This window comes from Macrotis lagotis, chromosome 5, assembly GCF_037893015.1.
Source record: "Macrotis lagotis isolate mMagLag1 chromosome 5, bilby.v1.9.chrom.fasta, whole genome shotgun sequence".
NCBI classification, from domain to species: Eukaryota; Metazoa; Chordata; class Mammalia; order Peramelemorphia; family Peramelidae; genus Macrotis; species Macrotis lagotis.
Window position 1 is genome coordinate 244466003 of NC_133662.1, and position 24580 is coordinate 244490582.

At 44.2% G+C, this 24580-nt stretch overlaps 1 protein-coding gene across 1 annotated transcript; it reads right to left on the reverse strand.

The window, feature by feature from the left end:
• Window positions 1–258: 258 nt before the first annotated feature.
• On the reverse strand, window positions 259–24178 carry CCDC92B (coiled-coil domain containing 92B). Its single transcript, XM_074190409.1, has 3 exons — window positions 24049–24178; window positions 14527–14574; window positions 259–980 (listed from the first exon to the last, which is right to left on the reverse strand). The coding sequence occupies exons 1-3, from the start codon at window positions 24176–24178 to the stop codon at window positions 259–261; spliced, it is 900 nt and encodes a 299-aa protein (XP_074046510.1).
• Window positions 24179–24580: the final 402 nt, after the last annotated feature.

The window sequence follows — 24580 nt, forward strand, 5'->3', positions numbered from 1 at the left end:
AAAGGTGGGGTGGGGGAAAGCGGGGCCCTCCGTCATCCCCCCCGCCCCTTCCAGCCTCTACTTGGCCCAGACCCTTCTCCGGGCCCCAGCAGGGCGCCCCGGGCGCTTCCGACGTGCCTGCTGTCCCCGGATAGTCCCCTTCTTGGGCTCTGGCCTTCGGCCCAGGGAGAGGCGCGAGCGCCGCCGAGGCTCCTGTGTCCGGCCCGGGCTGGGCAGGGTCCCGGCCCGACCCGCTGTCCCCCTGCCCCCGGGCTCCCCCTACTCCAGGTCGAGCGTGCTGTCGGGGCTGGGGGCGGCCGGCCGCTTTTCGGGCGGACTCTTGCAGGCTCGGGGCTGGGCGGGGGCGGCGGCGTCGGGGGGCTCCCGGGGCGGAGGCTGGCGCGGGCCGGAGCAGGTCGGGGGGCCGCTGTCCCGAGCCTTGGGCCGCGGAGGCCGGCGCGCGGTGAGGAAGAGGGCGGGGTCGGGCATGGGCTCGGGCTCGGCCTGGTCCAGCCTGCGGCCCAGCTCCCAGGCGGCCCAGTCCCGGGCGCCGCCCAGGCCGCAGGGCTCGGGGAGCAGCGCCAAAGGCGGGGGCGGCGGGGCGCGGCGGCCGCGGGGGGCGCGTTTTCGGGGGCGCCCGTCCGGGGCCCGGCCTCCTCCCGCCGGGGCCGCGGGGGCCGCGGCCGCCGGGCCCGGGCCGGGGCTGTCGCGGGGGGCCCCGGGCAGCTGCCTCTGGCGGGCCGCGTGCAGCTGGAAGGCCAGGTAGGCGGCCGCCTCGCTCTGCTTCTGCAGCTCGGTGCCCAGCACCGTGGCCCGGTGGCTGCGGCGCCGCAGCTCCTCCAGGAAGCGCCGCTCCTTGCTGCGCAGGCTGGAGCGCAGTGCCCACACCAGCGCGTCGCGCTGCCGCAGCTCCCGCCGCAGCTCGCCGTTGCCTCGCTCCCGCGCTGCCAGCTGCTCCTCCAGCGCCCGGCACTTGGCCTCCAGCTGCCGCGACGCCTCCTCTGCGGGGAGGGACGGGGAGAGCTGAAGGGGCGCCCCTGGGCTACTTACCGGCCCACGCCGCCCCCAGCTCCAGAATTGCTTCCTTCTAGCGACTTCCACCTCTCCACCCCCCATCCATCCATCCCTCCAGCCAGCCGGCCGTCCAGCCCTCCACCATCCATTTCTCCATCCCTCCATCCCCATCCCTAATTCCCATCCGTCCATCCATCCGTCTATCCATCCCTTCATTCATTCTCACGTTCTTCAGTTCATTCTTCCATCCCCATTCTTTATTTTATTATTTATTTAGGTTGGGTTTTTTTCGTTTTTTGTTTTTTGCAAGGCAATGGGCTTAAGTGGCTTGCCCAAGGCCACACAGCTGGGTAATCACACAGCTAGGTCATTATTAAGTGTCTGAGGCCGCATTTGAACTCAGGTCCTCCTGACTCCAGGGCCGGCGCTCTATCCACTGCACCATCTAGCTGCCCCCATCTTCCGTTCATTCTTCTATGCCCCCACATTCTTTCCATTCTTCCATCCATCCTTCCCCCATCCACCCCTCCATCCATCCATCCATCTTTCCATCTCTCCATCCCTCCGTCCATCCTTTCATCCATTCCTTCATCCATACATCCATCCCTTCATTTATCCCTGCATTTTTCAGTTCTTTCTTCCATACCCCTATTCTTTCACTCATTCATCCAACCCCCATTCTCCCAGTCATTTATCCATCCTTCAATCTCACTTTCATCCATCCATGCCCCCATTCCCCCATTCATTTATCCATCCCCCATTCTCCCTTTCATCCATCCATTCCCCCATTCATCCATCCATGCCCCCATTCCCCATTCATTTATCCATCCCCCATTCTTCCTTTCATCATCCATCCTCCATCCCCCATTCATTCATCCATGCCCCCATTCCCCCATCCATGCCCCCATTCTCCCAATCATTTATCCATCCCCATTCTCCCTTTCATCCATCCATCCCCCCATTCCTTCATTCATCCATGCCCTCATTCCCCCATTCATTTATCCATCCCTCATTCTTCTTTTCATCCATCCATCCCCCCATTCCTCCATTCATCCATGCCCTCATTCCCCCATTCATTTATCCATCCCTCATTCTTCCTTTCATCCATCCATGACCCCATCCCCCATTCATCCATCCATGCCCCCATTCCCCCATTCATACATCCATGCCCCCATTCTCCCAGTCATTTATCCATCCCCCATTCTCCCTTTCATCTATCCATTCCCCCATCCATCCATGCCCCCATTCATCCATCCATTCCCCCATTCATCCATGCCCCCATTCCCCCATTCATCCATCCATGCCCTCATTCCCCCCATTCATTTATCCATCCCCCATTCTTCCTTTCATCCATTCTTCCTCCATCCCCCATTCATTCATCCATGCCCCCGTTCCCCCATTCATCCATCCATGCCCCCATTCTCCCAATCATTTATCCATCCCTCATTCTCCCTTTCATCCCCCCATCCCCCCATTCATCCATGCCCTCATTCTCCCATTCATTTATCCATCCCCCATTCTTCCTTTCATCCATCCATGCCCCATCCCCCATTCATCCATCCATGCCCCCATTTTCCCAATCATTTATCCATCCCCCATTCTCCCTTTCATCCATCCATCCCCCCATTCCCCCATTCATCCATGCCCCCATTCCCCCATTCATTCATCCATGCCCTCATTCTCCCAATCATTTATCCATCCCCCATTCTCCCTTTCATCCATCCACCTCCCCCATCCCCCCATTCATCCATCCAGGCCCCCATTCCCCCATTCATTTATCACTCCTCCAGTCTTCTCTGCACTCTCCCACCCCTCCAATCTTCTGCTCAGCCAGCCAGCCAGCTTTCCAGTCTTCCGTTCATCTTTCCATTCTTCCTTTCATCCATTCATGCATCATGCATCTGGCAAGCTTGTTGCTTAAAATATTTATTAAGCTGAGAGCAATGGTACAATTGAATGAACCCTGGCCCCAAAGTCAGAGACCCTAGATTCAAAGTGGCTTTCACTTACTAGCTATATGACCCTGACCAAGTCATTTTTCTTCTGCCTCAGTTTCCTTATCCACAAAATAGGGATAAAAATTTTTCCCAGGGCCATCATGAAAATGAGATAATATATGCAAAGCACTTTGCAAACCTTAAAGCACTAAAAATGGCAGCAACTATATCCTGGGCAAGTCACATATCCTCCTTGGGTCTCAGTTTTCTCATCTATACATAAAAGGGTTTGATTAGTCTCTTAGGTTCATGCTCTAGATTTGGGAGCTTTTGGGGTTTGTGAGTTTGTGATTAAAAATATTTGATAACTATTTCAATAATTGATTGGTTTTGTTTGTAATACTATGTATTTTATCTTGAGCATTTCAGGGGGTTCAAGAGTCCAGGATACAAGATTAAGATGATCCTTGCTCTGTGATCTTGTGTAAGTCACTTTACTTCCTCAAGCCCCAGTTTCCTTATCTGTAAAATGGGAAGGGTGTCCTTCATGTCCTCTGATATACCTTCTAGCCCCAGCTCTGTGAAGCTCTTACCATAAAGAAAGGGCTGAAGCCCCAGAAGGCAGAGCAAAGCAAAGCAAGGCCCAGGACCAGCATTTGTCTACAGGTTCTTGGCTGGTTGTTATCTTTGAGAGTAACTTTCCCCTTTCTGGGCCTCTAACCCCAGTTTTGTAAGAGAAAGAGAATCAACTCATTGAGCCTCAAAGTCTCTTCCAGTTTGTACTCTGTCGTCCTATATGATAGTTCCTATTCTAGGGGTTTCAAGAAACATTTGAGAAAGCAACCCTGTCTAATAAAAAAAAAAGGAGACCCTTTGGAGTCTGGGTTCAAATCTCACTCATCTGAGATCCTCAGTACTTGCCCTGGGAAAGAACCTGTGAATTGACCTCTAGGTTTATTATCCTCATAAGAGCCTACTTATGGAGTCTCATGGCTCTAGAATTAAAAGGATCTTAGGGGACATCTAGTCCAACTTCTTCATTTTTCAGAGAAAGAAACTGAGGAACAGAATGTTTAAATTACTTAAGTGACACAGGTTCTAAGTAGAAGACCAGAAATTTGAAGGAGTATAAACACTGAAATAGGAGATGAGGAACTGGCCTTTCAACTTCAAACCCTGACTTTTGATCCTGGAGGTTTGAGAGAAAATGACTTTATACCAAGTCGGACATCTAGGTTGGAGGGAGTACCCATGCCCACAAATCTCAAACTACTCTAGTGATAACCACTCCCATCTGGCAACTGTTCAAAGCCCAGTCCTCATAATCTTATGAAGGAGGGAGTTTAAGTAATTTCATCACCTTCACAGAATCAATCAACACTTACTGTATCTTTGGAGCTGCGCTAAAGTGAAAAAAAAAAAGATAAAAGAGAAACCATCCCTGCCCTCAAGGAGTTTACATTCTATTTGGGGACACAACATATATACAAGTATATATGAAGTCAAGGCAATGGTGGTAGGGGACAGGTGGGAAGAGGAGAGACACCACCATCTGGGAAAACCAGGAAAGGCCTCATATAGGTGACACTTGAGCCATGTTTTTTTTTTTTTTTAAACAAGGCAGTGGGGTTAAATGCCAAGGTCACACAACTAGGTAATTATTAAGTGTCTGAAATCACATTTGAATTCAGGTCCTCTTTACTACAGGGTCAATGCTCTATCCACTGTGCCACCTAGCTACCCTTTGAGTCAAACTTTGAATGGCAGTAGGGATTAAAAGGGACAGAGGTGAGAAAAGGTTAATTTTCAGTTTCAAGGAACAGCTTGTACAAAGAACAGAGATGTCACGTGAGGAATAGCAAGGAAGCTGGGTTGGCTAAGCCCATAGAGAGTATGACTCTGGGGACTGATGTGTATGCAATAAGCCTGGAAAAGAAGGGAAAGGCTATACATGTCAAACAGAGGAGTCTGGATCTTAGACATAGTGCTGGACAGTACCTGATCAGCTAATTCCAATCCCCTCATTTTATAGAAGAAGAGGAAATCAGGAACCAGAGAACCTTAACGTGCCCAAAGCATATGGCAATGAAATAACAGTAATGACACTCAAACTCAAGTTTTGTGGGCAGCCTAAGTTGGAGAAAGCAGTGAATTTAGAGTCAGAGGGTCTGGGTTCAAATTTCTGTTCTACTTAGAACCTGTGTCACTTCAGTCACTTAAATGTTCTATGCCTCAGTTTCTTTCTTTGTAAAATGAAGACTACTTGTCCCCTAAGGTCCTTTTAACTCTAAAAACCATGATTCTACTTACTATCTATGTAACCTTGGACAGGTGGCTTACCTTCTCTTAGCCTTGGTTTCCTAGTGTGTCAAATATGGGAGTTGGATTAGATGGCTCTGAAGATGTCTCTCTCGTGTTAGATTTAGAAGCCTGTGATTCTTTTCCTTCCTTCCTTCCTTCCTTCCTTCCTTCCTTCCTTCCTTCCTTCCTTCCTTCCTTCCTTCCTTCCTTCCTTCTTCCTTCCTTCCTTCCTTCCTTCCTTCCTTCCTTCCTTCCTTCCTTCCTTCCTTCCCTCCTTCCCTCCTTCCCTCCTTCCCTCCTTCCCTCCTTTCCTTCCCTCCTTCCCTCCTTCCTTCCTTCCTTCCTTCCTTCTTCCTTCCTTCCTTCCTTCCTTCCTTCCTTCCTTCCCTCCCTCCCTTCCTTTCTATTCTCCCTGCTTTACTATCTTCCTGCATTAAATCTAGGAGTCTGTGATTCTCTTATTTCCTTCCCTCCTCCCTCCTTTCTTCCTTCCCTCTCTTTCTCCTTTACTATCTTCTTACATTAGATCCAGGAGGCTGATTCTCTTCTTTCCTTCACTCTCTTTCTTCCTTCTTTCCTTCCCTCCCTTCTTTTTCTGGAAATTATTTGATTTCCAGTGGAAAATACATGGGTATTAAAAGAATTACATTTTACCTAGCCACAAGATCAGTACTTAATTTGATACTTCAAAGACCGGTCATTTCTTCCATTTGACTGCTCTCTCTAGCTTCTCTATCCCCCAAGAAAATGGCTTTATAGACTTGCTGGGGCTAAACTCTCCAGATTTTCACCAGGTGGGTCCTCACACAAAGTGCATCCTGTTCCTAGGCCTATCCTTGAAGTCTTTCCAAGTTAGTGAGACCTGCCTGAGCTTGTGTTCAGCTGGCAGAGCCTCAGGAACCCAGGGTTATGTCTAGGCTGTTGGATCACCAATGCTGAACTGAAAGACACCCTTGAGATCATGAGATCCAGCTCTGTTTTTACAGAGGAGGGAACTGAAGTCCAGAGAAGAGAAAATAAATGGAAGGGCCTTGATTTAAATCTATGTCCTCTGGTTCCAAATCTTTTAGTTGCATCCAGGTGCCACTGTTAGGTTAATAATAACTAACATTTCTTTAACAACTTTAAAGTTTGCAAAGTGCTTTATAGATGTTATTTAGTTAAATGTACCCTAATAACACAATCCAAATCAACAAACATTTATTGAACCCATAACCCATTTATTGAACTGCAAGGAACTCAGGTTGAGGGATACAAAGACAAAAATAGAAGTGTCTCTGCTCTCAAGGAGCTTACATCCTATTATTAACTAATCCCTATATCTGGAATAGACTCCCTCTTCACCTGTACAATTCCTGTCCATTCTTTTTTTTTTTTAGGATTTTGCAAGACAATGGGGTTAAATGGCTTGCCCAAGGCCACACAGCTAGGTGATTATTAAGTGTCTGAGGTTGGATTTGAACTCAGGACTCCAGGGCTGGTGCTCTATCTGCTGCGCCACCTAGCCGCCCCCATCCATTCTTTAAAGTCTAGCTCATTTGCCAGCTCTTTCAGAAAAAGCTTGCCCTTCAGATATCACACTGCATTTTTTAAACAATTTTTTGATGCTTATATATTAGAATTATACATGAAACTGTCTTATCCCCTGATTTGAGTGTAAGGTGTATGTCCTAACTTTGTAACTCCCTCAGAGTCACTCTCCTTAGTACTTCCTACTTCTCCTGACTATGATGAGAGAATGAATAACTTTATTTCCCTTAAGGAGATTTACAGATGCCTCTTATTACTGTAACAGCAGCAATAATAAATGGATTATGAGTTTGTTTAAAACAATAGAACTTCACTAGGCAGTCCTTTCCTGCCAGTCCCATCCTGAGCATTTTCTTAACCCTACTCCTAATTTGAGGAAATAACATGGAACAGTATGGAGAGGTCAGTCTTTATACTGTTTAAAGACTTTGGTGGGGTAATTAAGTGGCATAGTGGATACAGGACCAGCCCTGGACCTGAGTTCAAATCCAGCCTCAGATACTTAATGATCACCTAACTGTGTGACCTTGGGCAAGCCACTTGGCCCTATTGCCTTGCAAAAAGCCAAAAAAAAATTTCGTTTGAATCCTGATCCTTCTTGTAACTTATATGATCTTGGACAAGTCATTTCACATTCCCGTTTTCTCTTCTGAGAAATGAGAGGGTTGGACTAGATGAAGTCCTGGGTCCCTGCCTTCAAATCTATGTTACTGTTCCTTCTCTATGGAATCTTTCCAGCCCATCATAACCTGAATCTCAACTTCCTTCCACATGTTATCTCTCAGAGTTCCTCTTTTCTCTTTCTAATTCTCTCTCGCTTTACTTCCCTCTATTCCCAGGACAATATTTATCTATTTCACCTTCAAATTCTCTTGGAGGGGGACAAGGCGACCCTTAGGAGGTGAGCATAGAAGGCACTGTCTCCTTCCTTCCAATAATCCCTGTGATATTGCAGCAAGAACACTGACTGGAGTCTAGGAGGCATAGGTTCAAGTTCTAGCTTTGTTAGGTAACAAAATCATCTAATCTCTCTCAGTCTCAGAATTTGAAAAAGGTCTTCCTCCCTCCAGATTCAGCCCCCCTATCTACTCTGCCACCTAGCTACCACAGAATCAGGATGTGAAGATGGTCCCTCCCTGTCAGAGGCTAGGAAGACTCTTTCCCCTGTTTGAAGAAAATAGACTACTGATAAGTCTAACTTTATGCCTCAGGGACTAGCTGTATATCCTTGGGCAAGCCATTTAATCTCTCTCAGCCATAGTTTCCTTCCTTATCCTGCAGATAATAATAATAATAATAATAATATTAACTTCACTAGATTATTGTGAGAATCTCTTCACACCATATAAAGTAGAAAATTTCAGTCAGCTTTAGTATGAGGATTTAATGCACCTGTAAAATGCATTGCTGACCTTAAAGTTGCTCTAGTAATTTTAGCTACTATTCTCATTAATAATGATACCAATATCACACTTCAATTTTCAAAAACAACCTTGGAAGGTAGGTATTAATAGGTATTAAAAAGTACCACCAGGTATGTGTATGCTTTGATTGGACATTTCTACATTGTAAAGAGTTCCTGGTGGGGAGCTTTTCCATTTCTCCTGGTGACGGTGGGTGAGATTAGAGATTGAGGTGGTGTTTGAGCTAGGTCTGATAGAGGACAGAAGGGAGAGTTTGTAGCAGATCATTAGGAAGCCAATGTGGTTGTAATAGGAATCACTCTATTTTTGACATGGTTGACCTCAGGGCAAGTCCCTAACATTCCAGGGTCTCAGTTTCTTAATTTTAAAATGAAGGAGTTGTAATTAGCAAAGACACAGATAAGGGCAAAGGGTTCTTGGGGAAGTGAATGTTGTTCATGGATATTGGTCAGAATACATCTCCTTCACATGCAGGAAATTCCTGATTGTGAGGCCAACTCTAGAAATGATTATTGCATCCAGAAAAACATAGAAGGAGGGAACGGACTCTTTTCCTCTTCTTTTCTCTCATTTCTTTGACTACTTGCCCAAAGTCTTTGACGTCAAGGCAACCAGGACTGGTTTTAAATTGGTTTAGCTTAGGTTTACTGATCTGATCTGGATTGAGTTTAGTCAGCCACTGATAGGGGATAAAGCATCAGCAGCTACTTAACATACCTTCCTTCACTTCATCATCATCCCATCATCATAGCTAATATTTAGATAGTATCTACTATGCCAGCTACTGTGCTACAATGATTATCTCATTTGATCCCCCCCAACAATCCGGAGAGGTAGATGCTATTATGATCCCCATTTTTCCAGCTGGGGAAACTGAGGCAAACTGAGGTTAATTGACCTGCCCATGGTCTCACAGCTAATAAGTTTTCCTGACTCCAGGTCCAACATTCTGGGAACTTCATTGCCTTTCATAGATTTCAATAGAAGAATAGGATAGAAAGAAGAATGTTACAGCCAGCAATCTGAGGATAAGACATATTTGCTGCTGCTTGGGAAATTGGAGCAAACATAACTGATTCTTAGTTCCACCCCCCCTCAGTACTTACAGCCTGGAGCCTTGGATATGGGGCAGTATCCTCCAATATCCTGCTGGAATTATAGACACACTATCTGGTATATCTCCTACATAAAGGAGTTTTATAGAACTTAATCATTGCAAAAGAAAAGAAAAAAAAGGTGACTTTTCATTGAATCAAATGACCTCTAGTAGGAGAGAAAGACTGAAAGTGGTCAGTCAATTCACTCAGCAATTACTCATTACTTATCAGGCACTGCATGAAGGGCAGAGGATACAAAAAGAGGCAAAAACCAAAACCAAAACCAATCCCTGGCTTTCAGGGAGATTGAATTTTAATGGGGAGGCAACATGTAAAGATCTAGCTACACACAAGATACTTGCAGGGTATGTGGAAGGTATGTTCAGAGGGAAGTGGAAGGTTAGAGGGTGCCAAGAAAAGTTTGATTGGGGCAAGATCATAGAAATCTTTGAATTTCAGCCTGAGGATTCTGAACTTTATATGACCAGCCATGGGGAGCCATTAAAGGTTGTGGTTGTTAGGATTGGGATGGAAATCAAGAAGCTGAGACAATCCCTGGATGCTAAAGCTGGAAGGGGTTTGCTTATTTTTTAGATGAGACTCTGAGAAGTTGCTGGATTTATATTTAGTAATACAGTTAATAAGTTAAAAAGAAACAAGCAATCCCCCCCTCCCAAAAGAGCCCTGATTAGGAGGCTCACAATTTGCAACCTCAGACTCTTTCCTTTATGCCAACTATCTTTTCCTTAATTATTTTTCTCATTTGATCCTAACTGATTGGATATATATTGGGCAGAAAATCCATAGTAGACTTAACTTGTACTGGTCTCTTCGCTGACTTTCTGCCTACAAAAGTTATTCTATGTTTTTCTAATATATCTGAGAAAACTTGTTTTGTGCCTCTGCTTGAGTTCATAAAGACTATCTCACATACTCTGTATCTGGTCAGAAATCTTTCCCATATCATGTACTCTATGGCCCATAAACATCTCCATATCTTATGTCAAAGTTATCATGCCCCAGACATGGAGCAGAACCATCTGGCCCACTGAGGCACACAAAGAATGTAGAGATAAACATTTTTGCCCAAATAATGAGCAAACTATCCTTCATTATTTCTAATGTAATTCCCCAAACCACACTTGTACAGAAAGTATCCCCCTTAATAAGCCTTCCCCAATCCCTCAAAGCTTACCCCTCCTTCCTTCCCTTTTACTTTAAAAAAATGTACCTATTTCTAGTCCCTTGCTAGTTCTTCCATGGAAATCATTCCACTTGGAGAAACTATATCTTTGCTGAAGCATAAATAAACTTATCTGTCCCCCATAATTCTGGGTCATTTTGTCCATGAATTCTTCCCTCTGCCAACTCCAAACTAAATTTCAGGACCTGAGAGATAATTCTCAGATACTATTGTTGTCTACTTGTTTCAGTCATGTCTTATTCTCCCTGATCTTGTTTGGGGTTTTCTTGGCAGAGATACTGGAGGGGTTTGCCATTTCATTCTCCAGCTCATTTGACAGATGAGGAAACTGAGGGAAACAGGGTTAAGTGACTTGCCCAAGATCACCCTTACCAGTAAGTGTCTGAGGCTAGATGTGGACTTAGGAAGATGAGTCTCTAGTTGACAGATTGATTTCCCCGCATCCCCCAATAGCATATGTAGCTCCAGGCTGATTTGGGAGTTGACTGGAACAAAGGATGGACGTATCCCTGCTCTCATCTGGATGTTCCTCTGATAGGACTCTTTTAGGGAGAGATCTGGGGGCATCTCTAGAGAGTGACAGCAAGTGAAATGATTCCACACCTTCACCTTCTACTCCCACCCCACCCTCATCTATCAGGTGTGATGTTGCCTGGACTTGCTGGAGCCCAAACTTTCAAGTCATTTTTCAAGCAGCCTTTTCAGCATTCCATTTTTCTCCCCCACCTGGGACTCCACCCTTGGATCCTCTGGTTCTGGTGGGGGAGTTTTCATGCACCCTCTCCGATTGTAACCCCCTTTTCTAGCATTATTTTTTGAATGGTCTTTGATTAGAGTGTAATTACTAGAGGTCAGTGACTTCCTTCTATTCTGTGTTTCATACAGTGCTTGGCACACAATAAAACTTTAATAAATACTCTATCTGGGGGTATTTTGGTTTCATAATAATGTTTGTCCTTCATTCCTGAAGAAGACCATGACATCAGGGAGGTGATGCTATGACAAGTACATGAATTGGATTTGAATGAGGGGTTGCTGTACTAAATCATCAGTCTCACTTTCTTCTCTAGAGCCATCTGAGTCCAGTGGCCAGATAGGAATCAGGACATTGGAGATGGCCTTGAATGCAAGGCAATTGGGTTAAAGTGACTTGACCAAGGTCACATAGCTAGTGAGTATCAAGTGTCTGAGGTTGGATTGGAACTGTTATCCTCTTGATTCCAAGGCCAGTGCTCTATCCACTGTGCCATATAGCTGCCCTGGGTAATTAGGTGGCTTTATAGTGGATAGAGCACTGGGCTTGGAATCTGGAAGACTCATTTTCTTGAGTTCTAATCTGGCCTCAGGCACTTACTGGCTGTGTGACCCTGCTTACATGTTTCCTCATCTGTCAAATGAGCAGGAGAAGGAAATGGCAAACCACCCCAGGATCTTTGCCAAGAAAACCCCAAATAGGGTCTCTGAGAGTCAGACATAGTTGAAAAATGATTGAACAATATCTATCTACTACCTACTACTTACCATCCATCTATCCGTCTATCTTCTTCCTTTCTCTTCCTTCCTTCCTTCCATCCTTCCTTCCTTCCTTCCTTCCTTCCTTCCTTCCTTCCTTCCTTCCTTCCTTTTCTTCTTACCTTTCTTCCTTTCTCTTCCATTCTTCCTCTCTCTCTCTCTCCCCCCTCCCATCTATGTCATAGCAGCTCTAAAGCTAAGAATCTAGATTTCCCCTTTTCTTTCTTCCTCAACTCCTAGAGTGTATAATCAACACTTGGAGAAGGAATGGATGAATAAAAAATGACTTATTAAGTGACTTACTGAGTACCAAGTTCTGCCAAACTTGGAGCTAAACTCTGGGGATAGAAATTCAAAGGCAGAAACAACCCCTGACCAGGAGTTTTAGATTCCTAGGCGGGACAAAAGGGAGTGGTGACTAGGGTTAGAAAATTTAGAAAGTGGGACTCCTGGGTGGGATCATTTTTTGAGTCATTCCCTGCAGCAATGTCAGAGCTGACTTGATCAAACTTTTAGACTGAAGCGTAGGGGAAGGAGGTGATGGATGGAGAATGGAGAGAGGAGGGAAGGTTTTTGGGGCTTTCCTGAAATAATAGTCTTGGAGAAGCAGACTAGGCTAAATGTTTGCCAAGCATGATGGAGCATCACATGGGATTAGGCAAGAGGGGGTGTCAAGAGGAATGTGAATGTGATCAGATGTCTGATGGAGTCCCCCGCCTCCCTTCCTGACCCTGATACACTTTTCTCTATCCTATATTCTTTGCCCATATATCTCTCATTCCTCATATGTGGAGTGTCTATATCCTTAGATATGCATTCTAGATTTTTAAAGGATAAGTTTTAGCCTACAAATGAATGCCTGATCACTCAAGGAACCAAATATGGAAATCCCAGACAATTTACCCCTCTCCAATACCCCAGTCCTTCCATTCAGATTATTTCCCAGATGCCAAAACATCTAGAGAAAAAGAAAACATTCATGTGTTCACCTGATTGTTTGTTTTATGTAATGCCTTATAAAATGGTTGATGCCTCAAAACATTAAGGACAACAAATTTCCAAAGGGAATTTTTAAAGAGATAGACAGAGTTGGGCATGGCTGGTCCTCCCTTCTTCCAGGTGAGCTGTGCCTTGTCCCCATTTCCCCAATTAAGCATCTCACCCCTATCTAGAGGAGATGGTAGCAGGTTCTTCTCTAAGGGGGGCATTAAAGACTACAGCTCGGTTCTCCCAAGGCTCTCTTCTCTTTCTACATTTTTTCTTGGTGACTTCATTAGTTTTCTTGGGTTCAACTATTATCACTACAAAATGGTACTTAGCTCTTTATATCCAACCTGGGAATTTTTATTGATTTTTTAGTCTACATCACAATTGCTTATTGGACATATTCAATATGTATAACACAAACTTAGTTTGCTATTATCCTCCCCTCTCCCTTTAACCCAATTCAGTCCTCTTCTGATTTTCTTATCTCTGTTGAGTGCACCACCATGCTTCTAGTTACCCAGGTTCAACATCTTGGTGTCATCCTTATTCCTTCCTCTCCCTCACCCCATATATATCTAATTAGCTGTCAAATCATCTGGATTATACTCTAAAGCAGCTCTTATACCCACCCCTTTCTTTCCACTCATAGTCAACACCTTTGTTCAGGCCTTTACCACCTGTTTGGATTGCTGCAGTAGCTTCTTTGGCTGCTAGGTTGACGTAATGGCAAGGATGCTGGACCTATGGACTTCAGACACTTTCTAGCTGGGTAATCCTGGACAAGTCACTTGACCTTGTTTGCCTTAACTTTCTGATATTTCAAATAAGTTGGAGAAAGAAATGGCAAGGTGTCTTTGCCTAGGAAAACCCAAATAGGTCATGGAGAATTCAATATGACTGAAACAACTAGATGATTTCTTCATCTCTCCAATACATCCTCTACAGTCTACACAGTTGCCAAAGTGAAATTCCTAAACTACAGACCTGAGCTTGTAACCGCTCTGTTCAGCAAATCCTCTACTCCTGTTTGGCATTTAAAGTTCTTTGCATTTTTTTTGCTTCCAGTATACCTTTCCAAGTTTATTCAATCTTATTACACTTTTACACAATTTCTTGTTTTTTCTCACAGAGAGTAGTTTATTTCCCACCTCCATATGACTATACTGACCATTATTTCTTACTACTCTCTTAAAATCCTCATTTAAAAAAAAAAACTGTGCTCAAAGACACTTCATTTATAGAATTTTCTTGACTCTCCCTACCTACTAATCTCTATCTCCTTCCCCCAACTTGGTCAAGTGACATTGCCTTGGATGGATTCTGAGCCTGTTTGTCTATACTCACATTCATGCTGTCTCCCTAACAGAAGATCAGTTTCTGAAATGTCAGAATCTTTTCACTTTTGTCTTTGTATCTATGCCCATTACATTACCTAGAGTCTGGCACACAGTAGGTTGTTCATAAATGTTTGTTGAGTGAATGATTTGTGTCTTTATTTCTCCCCATCCCCTTTACTATCTTCTTAAGGATGGCTTTCTTACCTTGCTGGTCTGTCTGTGACTCTTTGGTTTCCAGGTCACGGGTCAGTTCTGAGGGGAAAGAAGAGAGAGGGGAATTATTATTAGTGCATATGCATGTGTGTGTCCTCGTGTTTCTTGTCAGGAAATGACAGCCAATCCCTAGGAACAAGGATTGGCCCCACTGAGAGAGGGAAAGGGAAGACAGGTACCCATACCTGAGTTTAGTTGTAAGAATGCTCCAACCCCTTTTAAGGGACTCTTAAGGAGATTAGTCATACCTGAAAGCCTCACGCCACCTGGTGGATAATTGGTGGACTGTGAGAATCACTTTGCTGGTGGAGGGAGGGGAGAGAAGAAATAATTGAGGATACCCAGGTTTGAGAAAGGTCTGGACATAAAGGGACAGTGACTCCTTCTACTTTCCATTCAGATCACTTGACTGAAAAGTAAGGGGTTATTATTCTGCTCTTCTCTGAGAAGGAAGAATGAAGAAAGGAAGAAAGAAAAAAAGAAGGAAGTAGGGAGGAAGGGAGAAAAAAGGAAAGAAGAAAGGAAGGAGAATGATATATAGAAATGGAGGAAGGGAGAATGGAAAGAAGAAAAAGAAAGAAAGAATGAACCAGTCAATGCCACCTTGAGTGATATTATTTAGGAGTTTTCCAGAAAGCTCTGGAAATAGTTGATTTTATTCTTTGTTAGGCCCTAACTTTAGAACTGAAAGGGATCTTGGAAATAATTTAGGCTGATCATTCTGTAAAATCCAACTTTACAGATGAAGAAACTGAGGTCAAAGAAGTTGAAGTGGCTCAGGTTGCTTGTCACAGAACTAGGATATCAAGGGATCAATATCAATATCAAGGGACCTGAAATTTAGAGTTGATAGGAATTTCAGAGGTTATCCAGTCTGACTCCTTCATTTTTTCAGGGGGTGAAACAGTTCCCAGAGTTCATGGGTCTTGTCCAAGGTCACTCAGGTAGCAAATGGGGGTAGCTGGGTTTGAACTTATAGCCACTGACTAACTCCATGTTCTTGCTACCATCTCACATTGCCTCTCCAACTCCTTGCTTAGAGGGGCTGAGGACCTAGAGCTATATTCTATATATGATATAATATATTATATACAATATATAATAATAAATATGATATTATATATGATATAATATATCTATTAGATCAACATGAAGGCAAAAATAGAGATGCTCTCTGGAAACTTACAAAAGAATAAGTTATATATGCAAACAATTACAAAGAAAAGCAGACAGTGCTAAGGAACCAAGAAAAAATTTCGACAGAGTGTACTAAGAAAATTGAGGAGGCAGAGGGTTTTAGGGAAGATTTCCTGGAAATACAGAACCAAAACTGGGCCTTATAGGAAGAAAGATTTCATAAAAATAGTTAGAATTCATATATCTCTTTAAGGTTTGCAAAGCGCTTTGGAAATATTATTTCATTTTATCTTCCCAACAATCTATTTTACAGATGAGGAAATTCAGGTAGAAGGAGGTAAAGTGATTTGTTCAAGATCACACAACTAACATGCGTTTTGCCCTCCCTATGGTCCTCTGCATCACCTAGCTGCGTCTGCAATCAAGAATTGAAGGCAGGGGCAGCTAGGTGGTACAATGGAGGTACACAGTCTCCAGGTACAGGTACCACCCTGGAGTCAGGAGGACCTGAGTTCAAATGTGACCTCAGACACTTAATAATAACCGAGCTGTGTGACCTTGGGCAAGTCACTTGACCCCATTACCTTGCAAAAACCTAAAAAAAAAAATGATGACAGAGTAGTCAAGTGGCATCATAGTGGATAGAGTAGCTGAGTTCAAATATAATTCAGATGCTTACTAGCTTTATGACCCTAGGCAAGTCACTTAATCCTAATTGCCTTAAAAAAAAGAATTGATGAATAATTAAAGTAATTTGGAGGTGGAGAGATGGATGACTTTCATCATGTGTGTAAATATTGAGGAGAAGAGAGAATCAGACTCCTGACCTTATCAGTAGACCCATCAGTAGGCTCCTTTTATCCTTTCCTATTCTTGAACCTCCCAATACTCCAAAGGTATCCCTTTGCCTTTCTCTTATTTTTTGAAGGAAGGGGGATTGAATATGATTATTTACTGTTTTACATTTACCTCTGGAAGCTTTTAGCAAGGGTTATGGTTGGGGTTGCCAGGAGGAGGTTTGCAAGGAAAGCAAGAACAATAAATTCCCAATTGCTGGTAGGTGCAAAGGGGAAGGAGGTGTTATGGGCTAGAGAATGACACAGGCTTCCCTTCCCCCCTGCTGTTCCCTCGATCAGTTTGTTCTAATCCATGATTGTGTTGAGCAGAAGGATAGCAGAGACGAGGGAGGTTGGTTACGGCATAAATATAGCCCCACTGAGGTTTGCCTAGGGAATGGTACAGGATGGGAGTGGGGCTGATGGGACCTCTTGTGCCTCCGGGGGAGGGAAAGACTCTCCCCATCCAGAATGAAGCAGTGATAGACTGGCTGCCCAAATTCTGGCCAGTCTCTAGCCACCTCCTCCAGAGATAATGCATTTTCTCTGATTATATAATAGGTATCCCTGCCATTAATCTACCTGTTAGGCACCCTTCTTCTGCCTTGAAGACTTTGGTACAAACCCACCTCCTTGTAGAAACATTTGAGATTGAAGTCAGAGGAGCAATGCTGGCACCAGCTATATGGAGGTGGCTGATCTAAGTTTTCTCTCCTACAAAGGGAAGGCTTTGGTCTGGGTGATTGTTCCTGTTCCAGTCCTAACATTCGATGAAACCTAGGGAGGCTCCTTTGTCCCCTACCTTAGATTTCATGGGGCAAGGTAGGAGGGGAGAAGGGGGCTTGGTAATAGCTTGGAAATGTTTGAGATTCTTTAAACCTTGGCTCTAGTGTGACCTCCAGCTGAACCCCAGTAGCCACTTGGGATGCTCCCCACAGTTCCCTGCTTATGGGAGGCTTAGTCCCAGATGGGGGCCCTTGCATCTTGGATACCTTAGAAGCCGAGCAGAGCTCTCTTAAGGTAACTGAGCAGAGCTCAGGGGCCAGGCTAGGCACTGAGGAGACCAGAGGGCAGGGGTGGGAGGGTGGGAAGTGACATCCATTGCCCAAGTCTGGCATCTTCACTTATCCCTCCCCATCCTCCTTCAGGATGCAAACATTACCATGCTTCCTTCATGCAACGGTGATCATGAAGAACCATCAATAGAGTTGGCTTCCTAGCTCCATTCACTGGGACAAGACCTATCACTTTTCCAGTCATCTATAAAATGGTGTATTGGACTAAACCATCTCGGAAACAAGAGGATCTAATGGAAGTAATGCAGTTGGTAGCACAGCGGCACCAGACTTAGTGTCAGGAAGACCTGAGTACAAATGTGACCTCAGATGCTTCCTAGCTGGGTGACTCCAGGCAAATGATTTCACTGTTGGCCTCAGTGACCTAATCTGTCAAACGAACCAGAGAAGGAAGGGGCAAACTGCTCTAGGATCTTTGAAAAGAAAACCCCAAAATGAATGTTGGCAACTATCTTTACATTTAATTGGAAAAATAAAGTCAAATACTATTAAGTAGGAACAGGGGAAAGAAAACCCCAAGTTGAGTCACAGCACAGCTTAACAACATCATGTTCTCTAAGGACTTTCCATTCTCCATCCCTCCTCCACCTCTTTTCTCAATTCTCTGATCTTTACTATATTCCCTTCTCCCTTTTCTGTCTTCTTCCCCCCACCCCCAACTCCCCAGACTCTGGGATGATCTCACCCTCACTCTTTCCAACAGGCTGGGGCTGGAGGCTGCTGCTAAAGCAGGCTTCTGACCCTGCCTCACTCAGAGTTATTTTTACTTCTTTAATCGATACATGAAAGACTGAGAAGCTGAGAAGTCTACAGGAGAGAGGGGGAGAGAGAGAGAGAGAGAGAGAGAGAGAGAGAGAGAGAGAGAGAGAGAGAGAGAGAGAGAGAGAGAGAGAGAGATACAGAGAGAGACAATGAGAGAGAGAGACAGGCAAACAGAGAAAGAGAGAGGGGGAGAGAGAGAGATCACTTTTTCTTGGGGAAATGGAGCAGTGGTGAACAGCTCTTGGTTCTTCTTTTTTTTAAACTCTGCCCTCCTGGATGAACAGGCAGTGAAAGAGGATTTATATTTTGCCAGGACAAGTTTTTCTCCCAGACAGGAACTCATCATCTAGCCCCCACAGGCACCAGACAGTTCTCTTTCCTTCCTCTCTAGAACTCCCAGTGTGTGGTACAGAGAGGCTAGGCATGGTGTCACTACAGAGGAATACAGATCCATGGGAACAGAGCCTGGAAGAAATAATGAGGAATCAAAAAGAAATGGGACAGTGGGAAAGTCCAGTTGAAATGAACTGTCTTGCAAGGTGACGGCATCTGCCTCCTTGGAGGTGTTCATACAGAAACTGGGTTCTCCTCAAGAATGTTACGGCAGGGATTTCCTTGGTAAAAGACTTGTACAAGGAAGGAAAACCTTCCAACTCTAATTCTATGATCTACTGCTCTTGGGGTCTTGGACACTCTTCCTCCTTCTAGGCCTTAATTTCCTTCCCTGTAAAATGAGGTTACACCTGATGGATTTTGAGCACTTGAAATCCATGCTTTGACAAGCTAGATTCTTTTCTAGAAGACTCTGTTCTGAGGATCTCATTTAGGCCTGGGGAAGACCACTGAAGATTGAATTTGAGCAAAACTCTGTCTGGTGCCCTCTATTATGGTCATTGTAATGCCTTATCATGGCATGATGGGTCTTGAAAGTACAATCTCTTATCACACTGAATTTCACACTGATTTCCTTTTGACTCTCCCCCCATTTCTTTTATTTTTAAGGTTTTTTTTCCCCCAAGGCAATGGGGTTAAGTGGCTTGCCCAAGGCCACACAGCTAGGTCATTATTAAGTGTCTGGGGTCAGATTTGAACTTAGGTCCTCCTGACTCCAGGGCTGGTGCTCTATCCACTACACCACCTAGCCACCCTCCCCCATTTCTTTCAGAATGTGACTTGGAAACTTATATGCCTACATATATGTCTGTTCAAACAGGGGACTTGGGAGCTCTCAGGAGGAAGGGATAGCTTTGAGTAGGGTCCTTTTCTTCTTTTCTTCTTTTTTTTTAGTAACTCCTGACAAGTGAAAGCTCCGGAAATTTCTACAGTAAATTTCATGGGCTCTTGGACTGGAAGGGTTCTTATGGTCTTCCAGTCCAACCCTTTCATTTTATGGAGAAGGAAAATGAGACCCATTAATGTTAAAGGCCACAGGAACAGTAAGAGACAGAGTCAGATGTGAACTAAGTGTTCTTTTTTTATCATATCTCAAGGATGCAAAAGACCACAATCCATTTACAGATAAAATGGACAAGTCATTTCTGGCCAATTATGAGAAGCTCTTATGGACATTTTAAACTTGAATGAAATGTCAGAAAAAACATGGAAAAAGAACAAATGGTAATACTACAACCTTCCGGGTACATCTGAATTGAGAATCAGAATACCTTATGCTTATCTTGACCAATCTTCTTCATAATTATGAGTGGCTAGATCACTAACGTGGGCTGCAATGCACAGGGATTGATAAGGGATTTGAATAGGACCTGGATTGGTGACATCCACAATACAGGAAATTGTTTGATGAGGGAAATCTCATATCAATATAAATAAGCATTTTCTTTGCAATTCATAGTCTGAGAGTCATCTGGGGATAGTAATAATAATAATAATAATAATAATAATTTGTCCTTCATTTTCCAAGAAGACCATGACATCAGGGAGGTAATGCCACGTCAAGCAGGGGAATTGGCTTTGAGTAAGGGGTGCTGTGCTAAGTCACCAGTCTCACTTTTAGAACCATCTGGTTCCAGTGACCAGATATGAATTAGGACAATTGGAGATGACCCTGGGTATGAGGTAATCAGGGTTAAATGATCTGCCCAAGGTCACACAACTAGTAAGAGTCAAGTGTCTGTGGTCTGATTCAAATGCCTGTCCTCCTGACTTCAAGTCCATTGCATTATGCACTGTGCCACCTAGTAGCCCTCTGGGGGGCTAAGAAGTCAAGTGAATTGACCATGGTCACACAGCCAGTATGTAACAGAAGTAGGACTTGAACCCAGTTCTTCCTAGCCTCAAGGCCAGATCAATGCTACTTAATTATGTGAAGCAAAGATCTACACAAATTTGCAGGGCTTGAATACTGATGAAAATGAGCATACCTGTGAAATCTGATGACAAGACACTCATACTAGGAAGTCAATCATCAAGTGATGACTTTTTCAATTTTTTTGGTCACACTTACTAATGGAAGACAGTGAAGGCCTGGAGGGTTGAACTCTGCTTTGATTGGAGGGTGTGCCCATACCCATGAAAGCTGAAAGTATCATCTCATAACCTTGTCCTCCCTTGGATTTTCTCCCCAGGAGGGAAAAAAGAGATACTAACTCATCCATCTATGTTTAAATTTGCTAATTTAGCAGAATGATGGGAGTTAGAAATTACTGACTCAGGACACTGGCTGGGAAGGACCAGAAGGGCCCCAGCTTTAAATGAGAAGAGACCTTCAGAATTGAATCTAAGTGCTCTAGGAAAAGGACTCCCTGACTTTTCTTTCAAGGCAGAATGACAGATCAAGTGAGATCTGGGTAGGGCAGATTGAAGGTATTTTAGGAGAAGATTCCCAGGGTCTTTGACTTGATAATTCAGTATTTTGGACCTGGGCTGATATTGACTACCTGGGTGATGTCTGGCAAGTTTAGGAGGAGAGGACAAGATCTTTTTTGTCTCTACAGAACTTCCTCCTTCTTTCCTTACCATTTATCAGGAATTTTTTCACTTAGGGTAAAGAGAGTGTAACCAATCTGGGGGATGGGGTGACCAAAGATGATGGTCAGCTGGTGGGGGAGGGGGAAGGTGTTGGTAGTGTCCATAGGATGGCCTACCTACTGGTACAGTCAAATGTGGAGAAGGGGGTGCTATGCCCCAGAGAAAGTGGGGTGTGGAGAAAAAAGTTAGTCTTGGGAAAAGAGTACTGTGGAACCTTGAGGGAACCAAGTCAAGGTCTAGAATGACTCAGGTCAATTGGATAACAGGAGAGAGAAAAACATTTATCAAGCCTCTTGTGCTATTCAGTTCTCAAGAATCCAGTCCCCAAGAATGTTATGCAGGGCAGATGGGGGGGGCAGGTGCAGTGAATGGAGTACTGGACTTGGAGTCGGGTGTCCGAATATGACCTCAGACACTTGCCATTTACTAACTGTGTGACCTTGGGCAAGTGACTTCACTCTGATTGCCTCACATCTGGGGCTATCTCCAGTTGTCCTGATCCATTTCTGTCCTCTAAATCCAGATGATTCTGAAGGAGAAAGTGAGACTGGTGACAATCCCCCCCCTCCACTCATCCAATTCATGTGCTTGTCATGTTTCCACCTCCCTGATATCGTGGTCTTTGAAAATGAAGGACAAACTTTACTGTGCTATGCCCTTTACTAATATTATACCATTTGATTCTCACAAGAACCTAGCACACTAAGTGCTGCTATTTATTCTCATTTTATAACTGGGATACTGATGCAAAGAGAAGTTATATGACTTACTCAGAGACACAAAGCTAGTAAGTTTCTGAGATTGGATTTGAACTCAGAGCTTCCTAACTTCAGGACATTCTGTGCACTCTGCCACCACCTAGCTGCCTTCGTGGAAAAACAGTGGGAAGAATTGTCCCAACTCCAGAAGGGCAGCTCAAGATGTCTACACCCTAGAATAAATCCCTGGTTGCCCCACATTAGGTTTAGCTCTTCCTCCCTCCCTTCCTCCCTCCCTCCCTCCCTCCCTCCCTCCCTCCCTCCCTTCCTTCCTTCCTTCCTTCCTTCCTTCCTTCCTTCCTTCCTTCCTTCCTTCCTTCCTTCCTTCCTTCCTTCCTCCATATACAAACTAAAAACTTTCTTGCTTCCTAGTTTCCATCCCCCACCCCTTTACATAACATAGAATCATAGAAACAAACTCCTCCATTTCTTTATTATTCCATTATATTCCATTTAATCCTTTTCATACTCAGAGACTCTTGTATAAATAGATTTTTGGAGGAACTGTCAATACCCAAGTGTCTCCCAGATTTGCTGACTGGAAACATCTTGTTCTGAGGTCTCTGAGCAGCTCAGAATTTCTGTTTCTCTGACTAGGGTGTCTTAGAATGTTGGGTTTAGAGAAGAAGTCTAATCTCTGTTCCTACACTCTGTTTTTCTGTATTTCTCTGTCTCTGTTTTTCTGGGATTAGACAGGAAGAGATGTCTCTAGTTTTGTCCATTTATTCACGGCCATTCTCTTTGCTTTCAACTCCTGTTAAGTGTTCCTAATCCACAATCTCCCTAGATCTCTCTCCCTCTTCCAGTCATTTGCTTTACCTCCCTTTCAATACCTTTTTTTTCTCCTTCAAATCCCTCTGTTCCTATTCCTTTCCTCTTCCCCTTTTGCTGTTCCTCACAGAAACCATTCACCACCTCCATCATGCCTGGAATTTCTTTCCTCCTCATTTCCTTCTGTTGGAACCTCTAGTTTCCTTAAACATTCACCTTAAGAGTCATTAAGTTTAAGAGTCACCTTCTGCCCAAAACCTTTCCTCACTCCCTTCCCATAAGGTTACCTTGCATAGGTATTTAATAAAAATGTTTACAGCAATACTTGTAGATTTTTTTTTTTTAGGTTTTTGCAAGGCAAACGGGGTTAAGTGGCTTGCCCAAGGCCTCACAGCTAGGTAATTATTAAGTGTCTGAGACTGGATTTGAACCCAGGTACTCCTGACTCCAAGGTCGGTGCTTTATCCACTATGCCACCTAGCCATCCCAATACCTGTAGATATTTGACCCAGAGCTTTCTGGGCTTGGAACCAGGAAGACCTGGGTTCAAACCTCTACTACATAATGTTTGTATGAACATGAGCAAGTCAATAACCTCACTAAGTCTCAAATTTGTCATTGGTAAAATGAGAGACTTAGAATCAATGACTTTTAAGATCCCTTCCAACTTGAAATCCAAGATCTGTGATTTATTTCTCTCTTTTACCTTCCTCTCTACGTCTGTCTCCTCCATCTCCCTTTCCTATTTTCCTTATTTCCCTCCTTTCCCTTCTTTTTTCATCCCTTTCACTCCAAGTCATCTCCCCCTCACAATCTTCCTTTCTCTTTCTCTTCCTTTTCTTTTTCTTCCTCTCTCCTTTCTGGTGCTTGCCTTCTATCTTCTCCTCTTTTTCCTTCCATTCCCTTCCTCTCCATGCTTTCCCCTCTATTTCCTTTCTCTTCTCCTCTTCCTTTCCAACTCTCCTTTCTCCTTTCTTTTCCCTCTTCCTCTCTTCCTCCCTTTTCTTCCTTGTCTTTCCCTCCAATTTTCTCCCTTCTCTTCTCCTTTCTCTTTTCTTTTCTTCCCTTTTCCCTTGAACTCTGTGTGTCTGGTCTTTGGGGAGCTCTGGGCCCTCTCACAGCTTCTTGAAAAGAATGTGAGCTGCAAAGCCTTTGGGGAAGGGAGGAGGGGGAAGGTGCCCTCACCTGAGCAGTGCTTCTGCAGGCGTAAAATCTCTAGGTGTAAGTCTCGCAGCAGCTCCATCTGCTCCTTTTTCAAGAAGGCGATGTGCCGCTGCACACTCTGGATCTGATGCTCCAGGGACACAGTCTCCATCGCAACCCTGCTTGGGGAGGGAGACAGCAATAAGACACACACACACACACACACACACACACACACACACACACACTCCTTGATCCCATCACCCGGGTCCTCGATTCATTTCCATCCTACAGTTTTCCCACACCTATGCTGAGTGACTATGGTCTCCAAACTGAAGCTTCACTTACAACACACAAGGGGATTTACAATACCCTTCATTATATTCCCTTCAGGTCCTGAGGTTCCTGACTTCCTCAGTTTTTGTGAAATAGAGAATCTGAGTTTGAATCCTATCTCAGACATTTGTTAGAGATGTGACTCTGGCCGAGTCAACTACTAACCTTTCTCAAGTCTCAGATTCTTTTTTTTTTTTCAGATTTTTCAAGGCAATGGGGTTAAGGGGCTTGCCCAAGG

Excerpts from the sequence above, each read along its gene's own strand:
- CCDC92B (XM_074190409.1), bottom strand. The coding sequence starts at position 24,178 with ATGGAGACTGTGTCCCTGGAGCATCAGATCCAGAGTGTGCAGCGGCAC. Across the intron at positions 14,575-24,048 it reads CCTGCAGAAGCACTGCTCAG|AACTGACCCGTGACCTGGAA; the intron begins GTGAGGGCACCT and ends CTTTCCCCTCAG. Across the intron at positions 981-14,526 it reads GTCACAGACAGACCAGCAAG|AGGAGGCGTCGCGGCAGCTG; the intron begins GTAAGAAAGCCA and ends CCCTCCCCGCAG.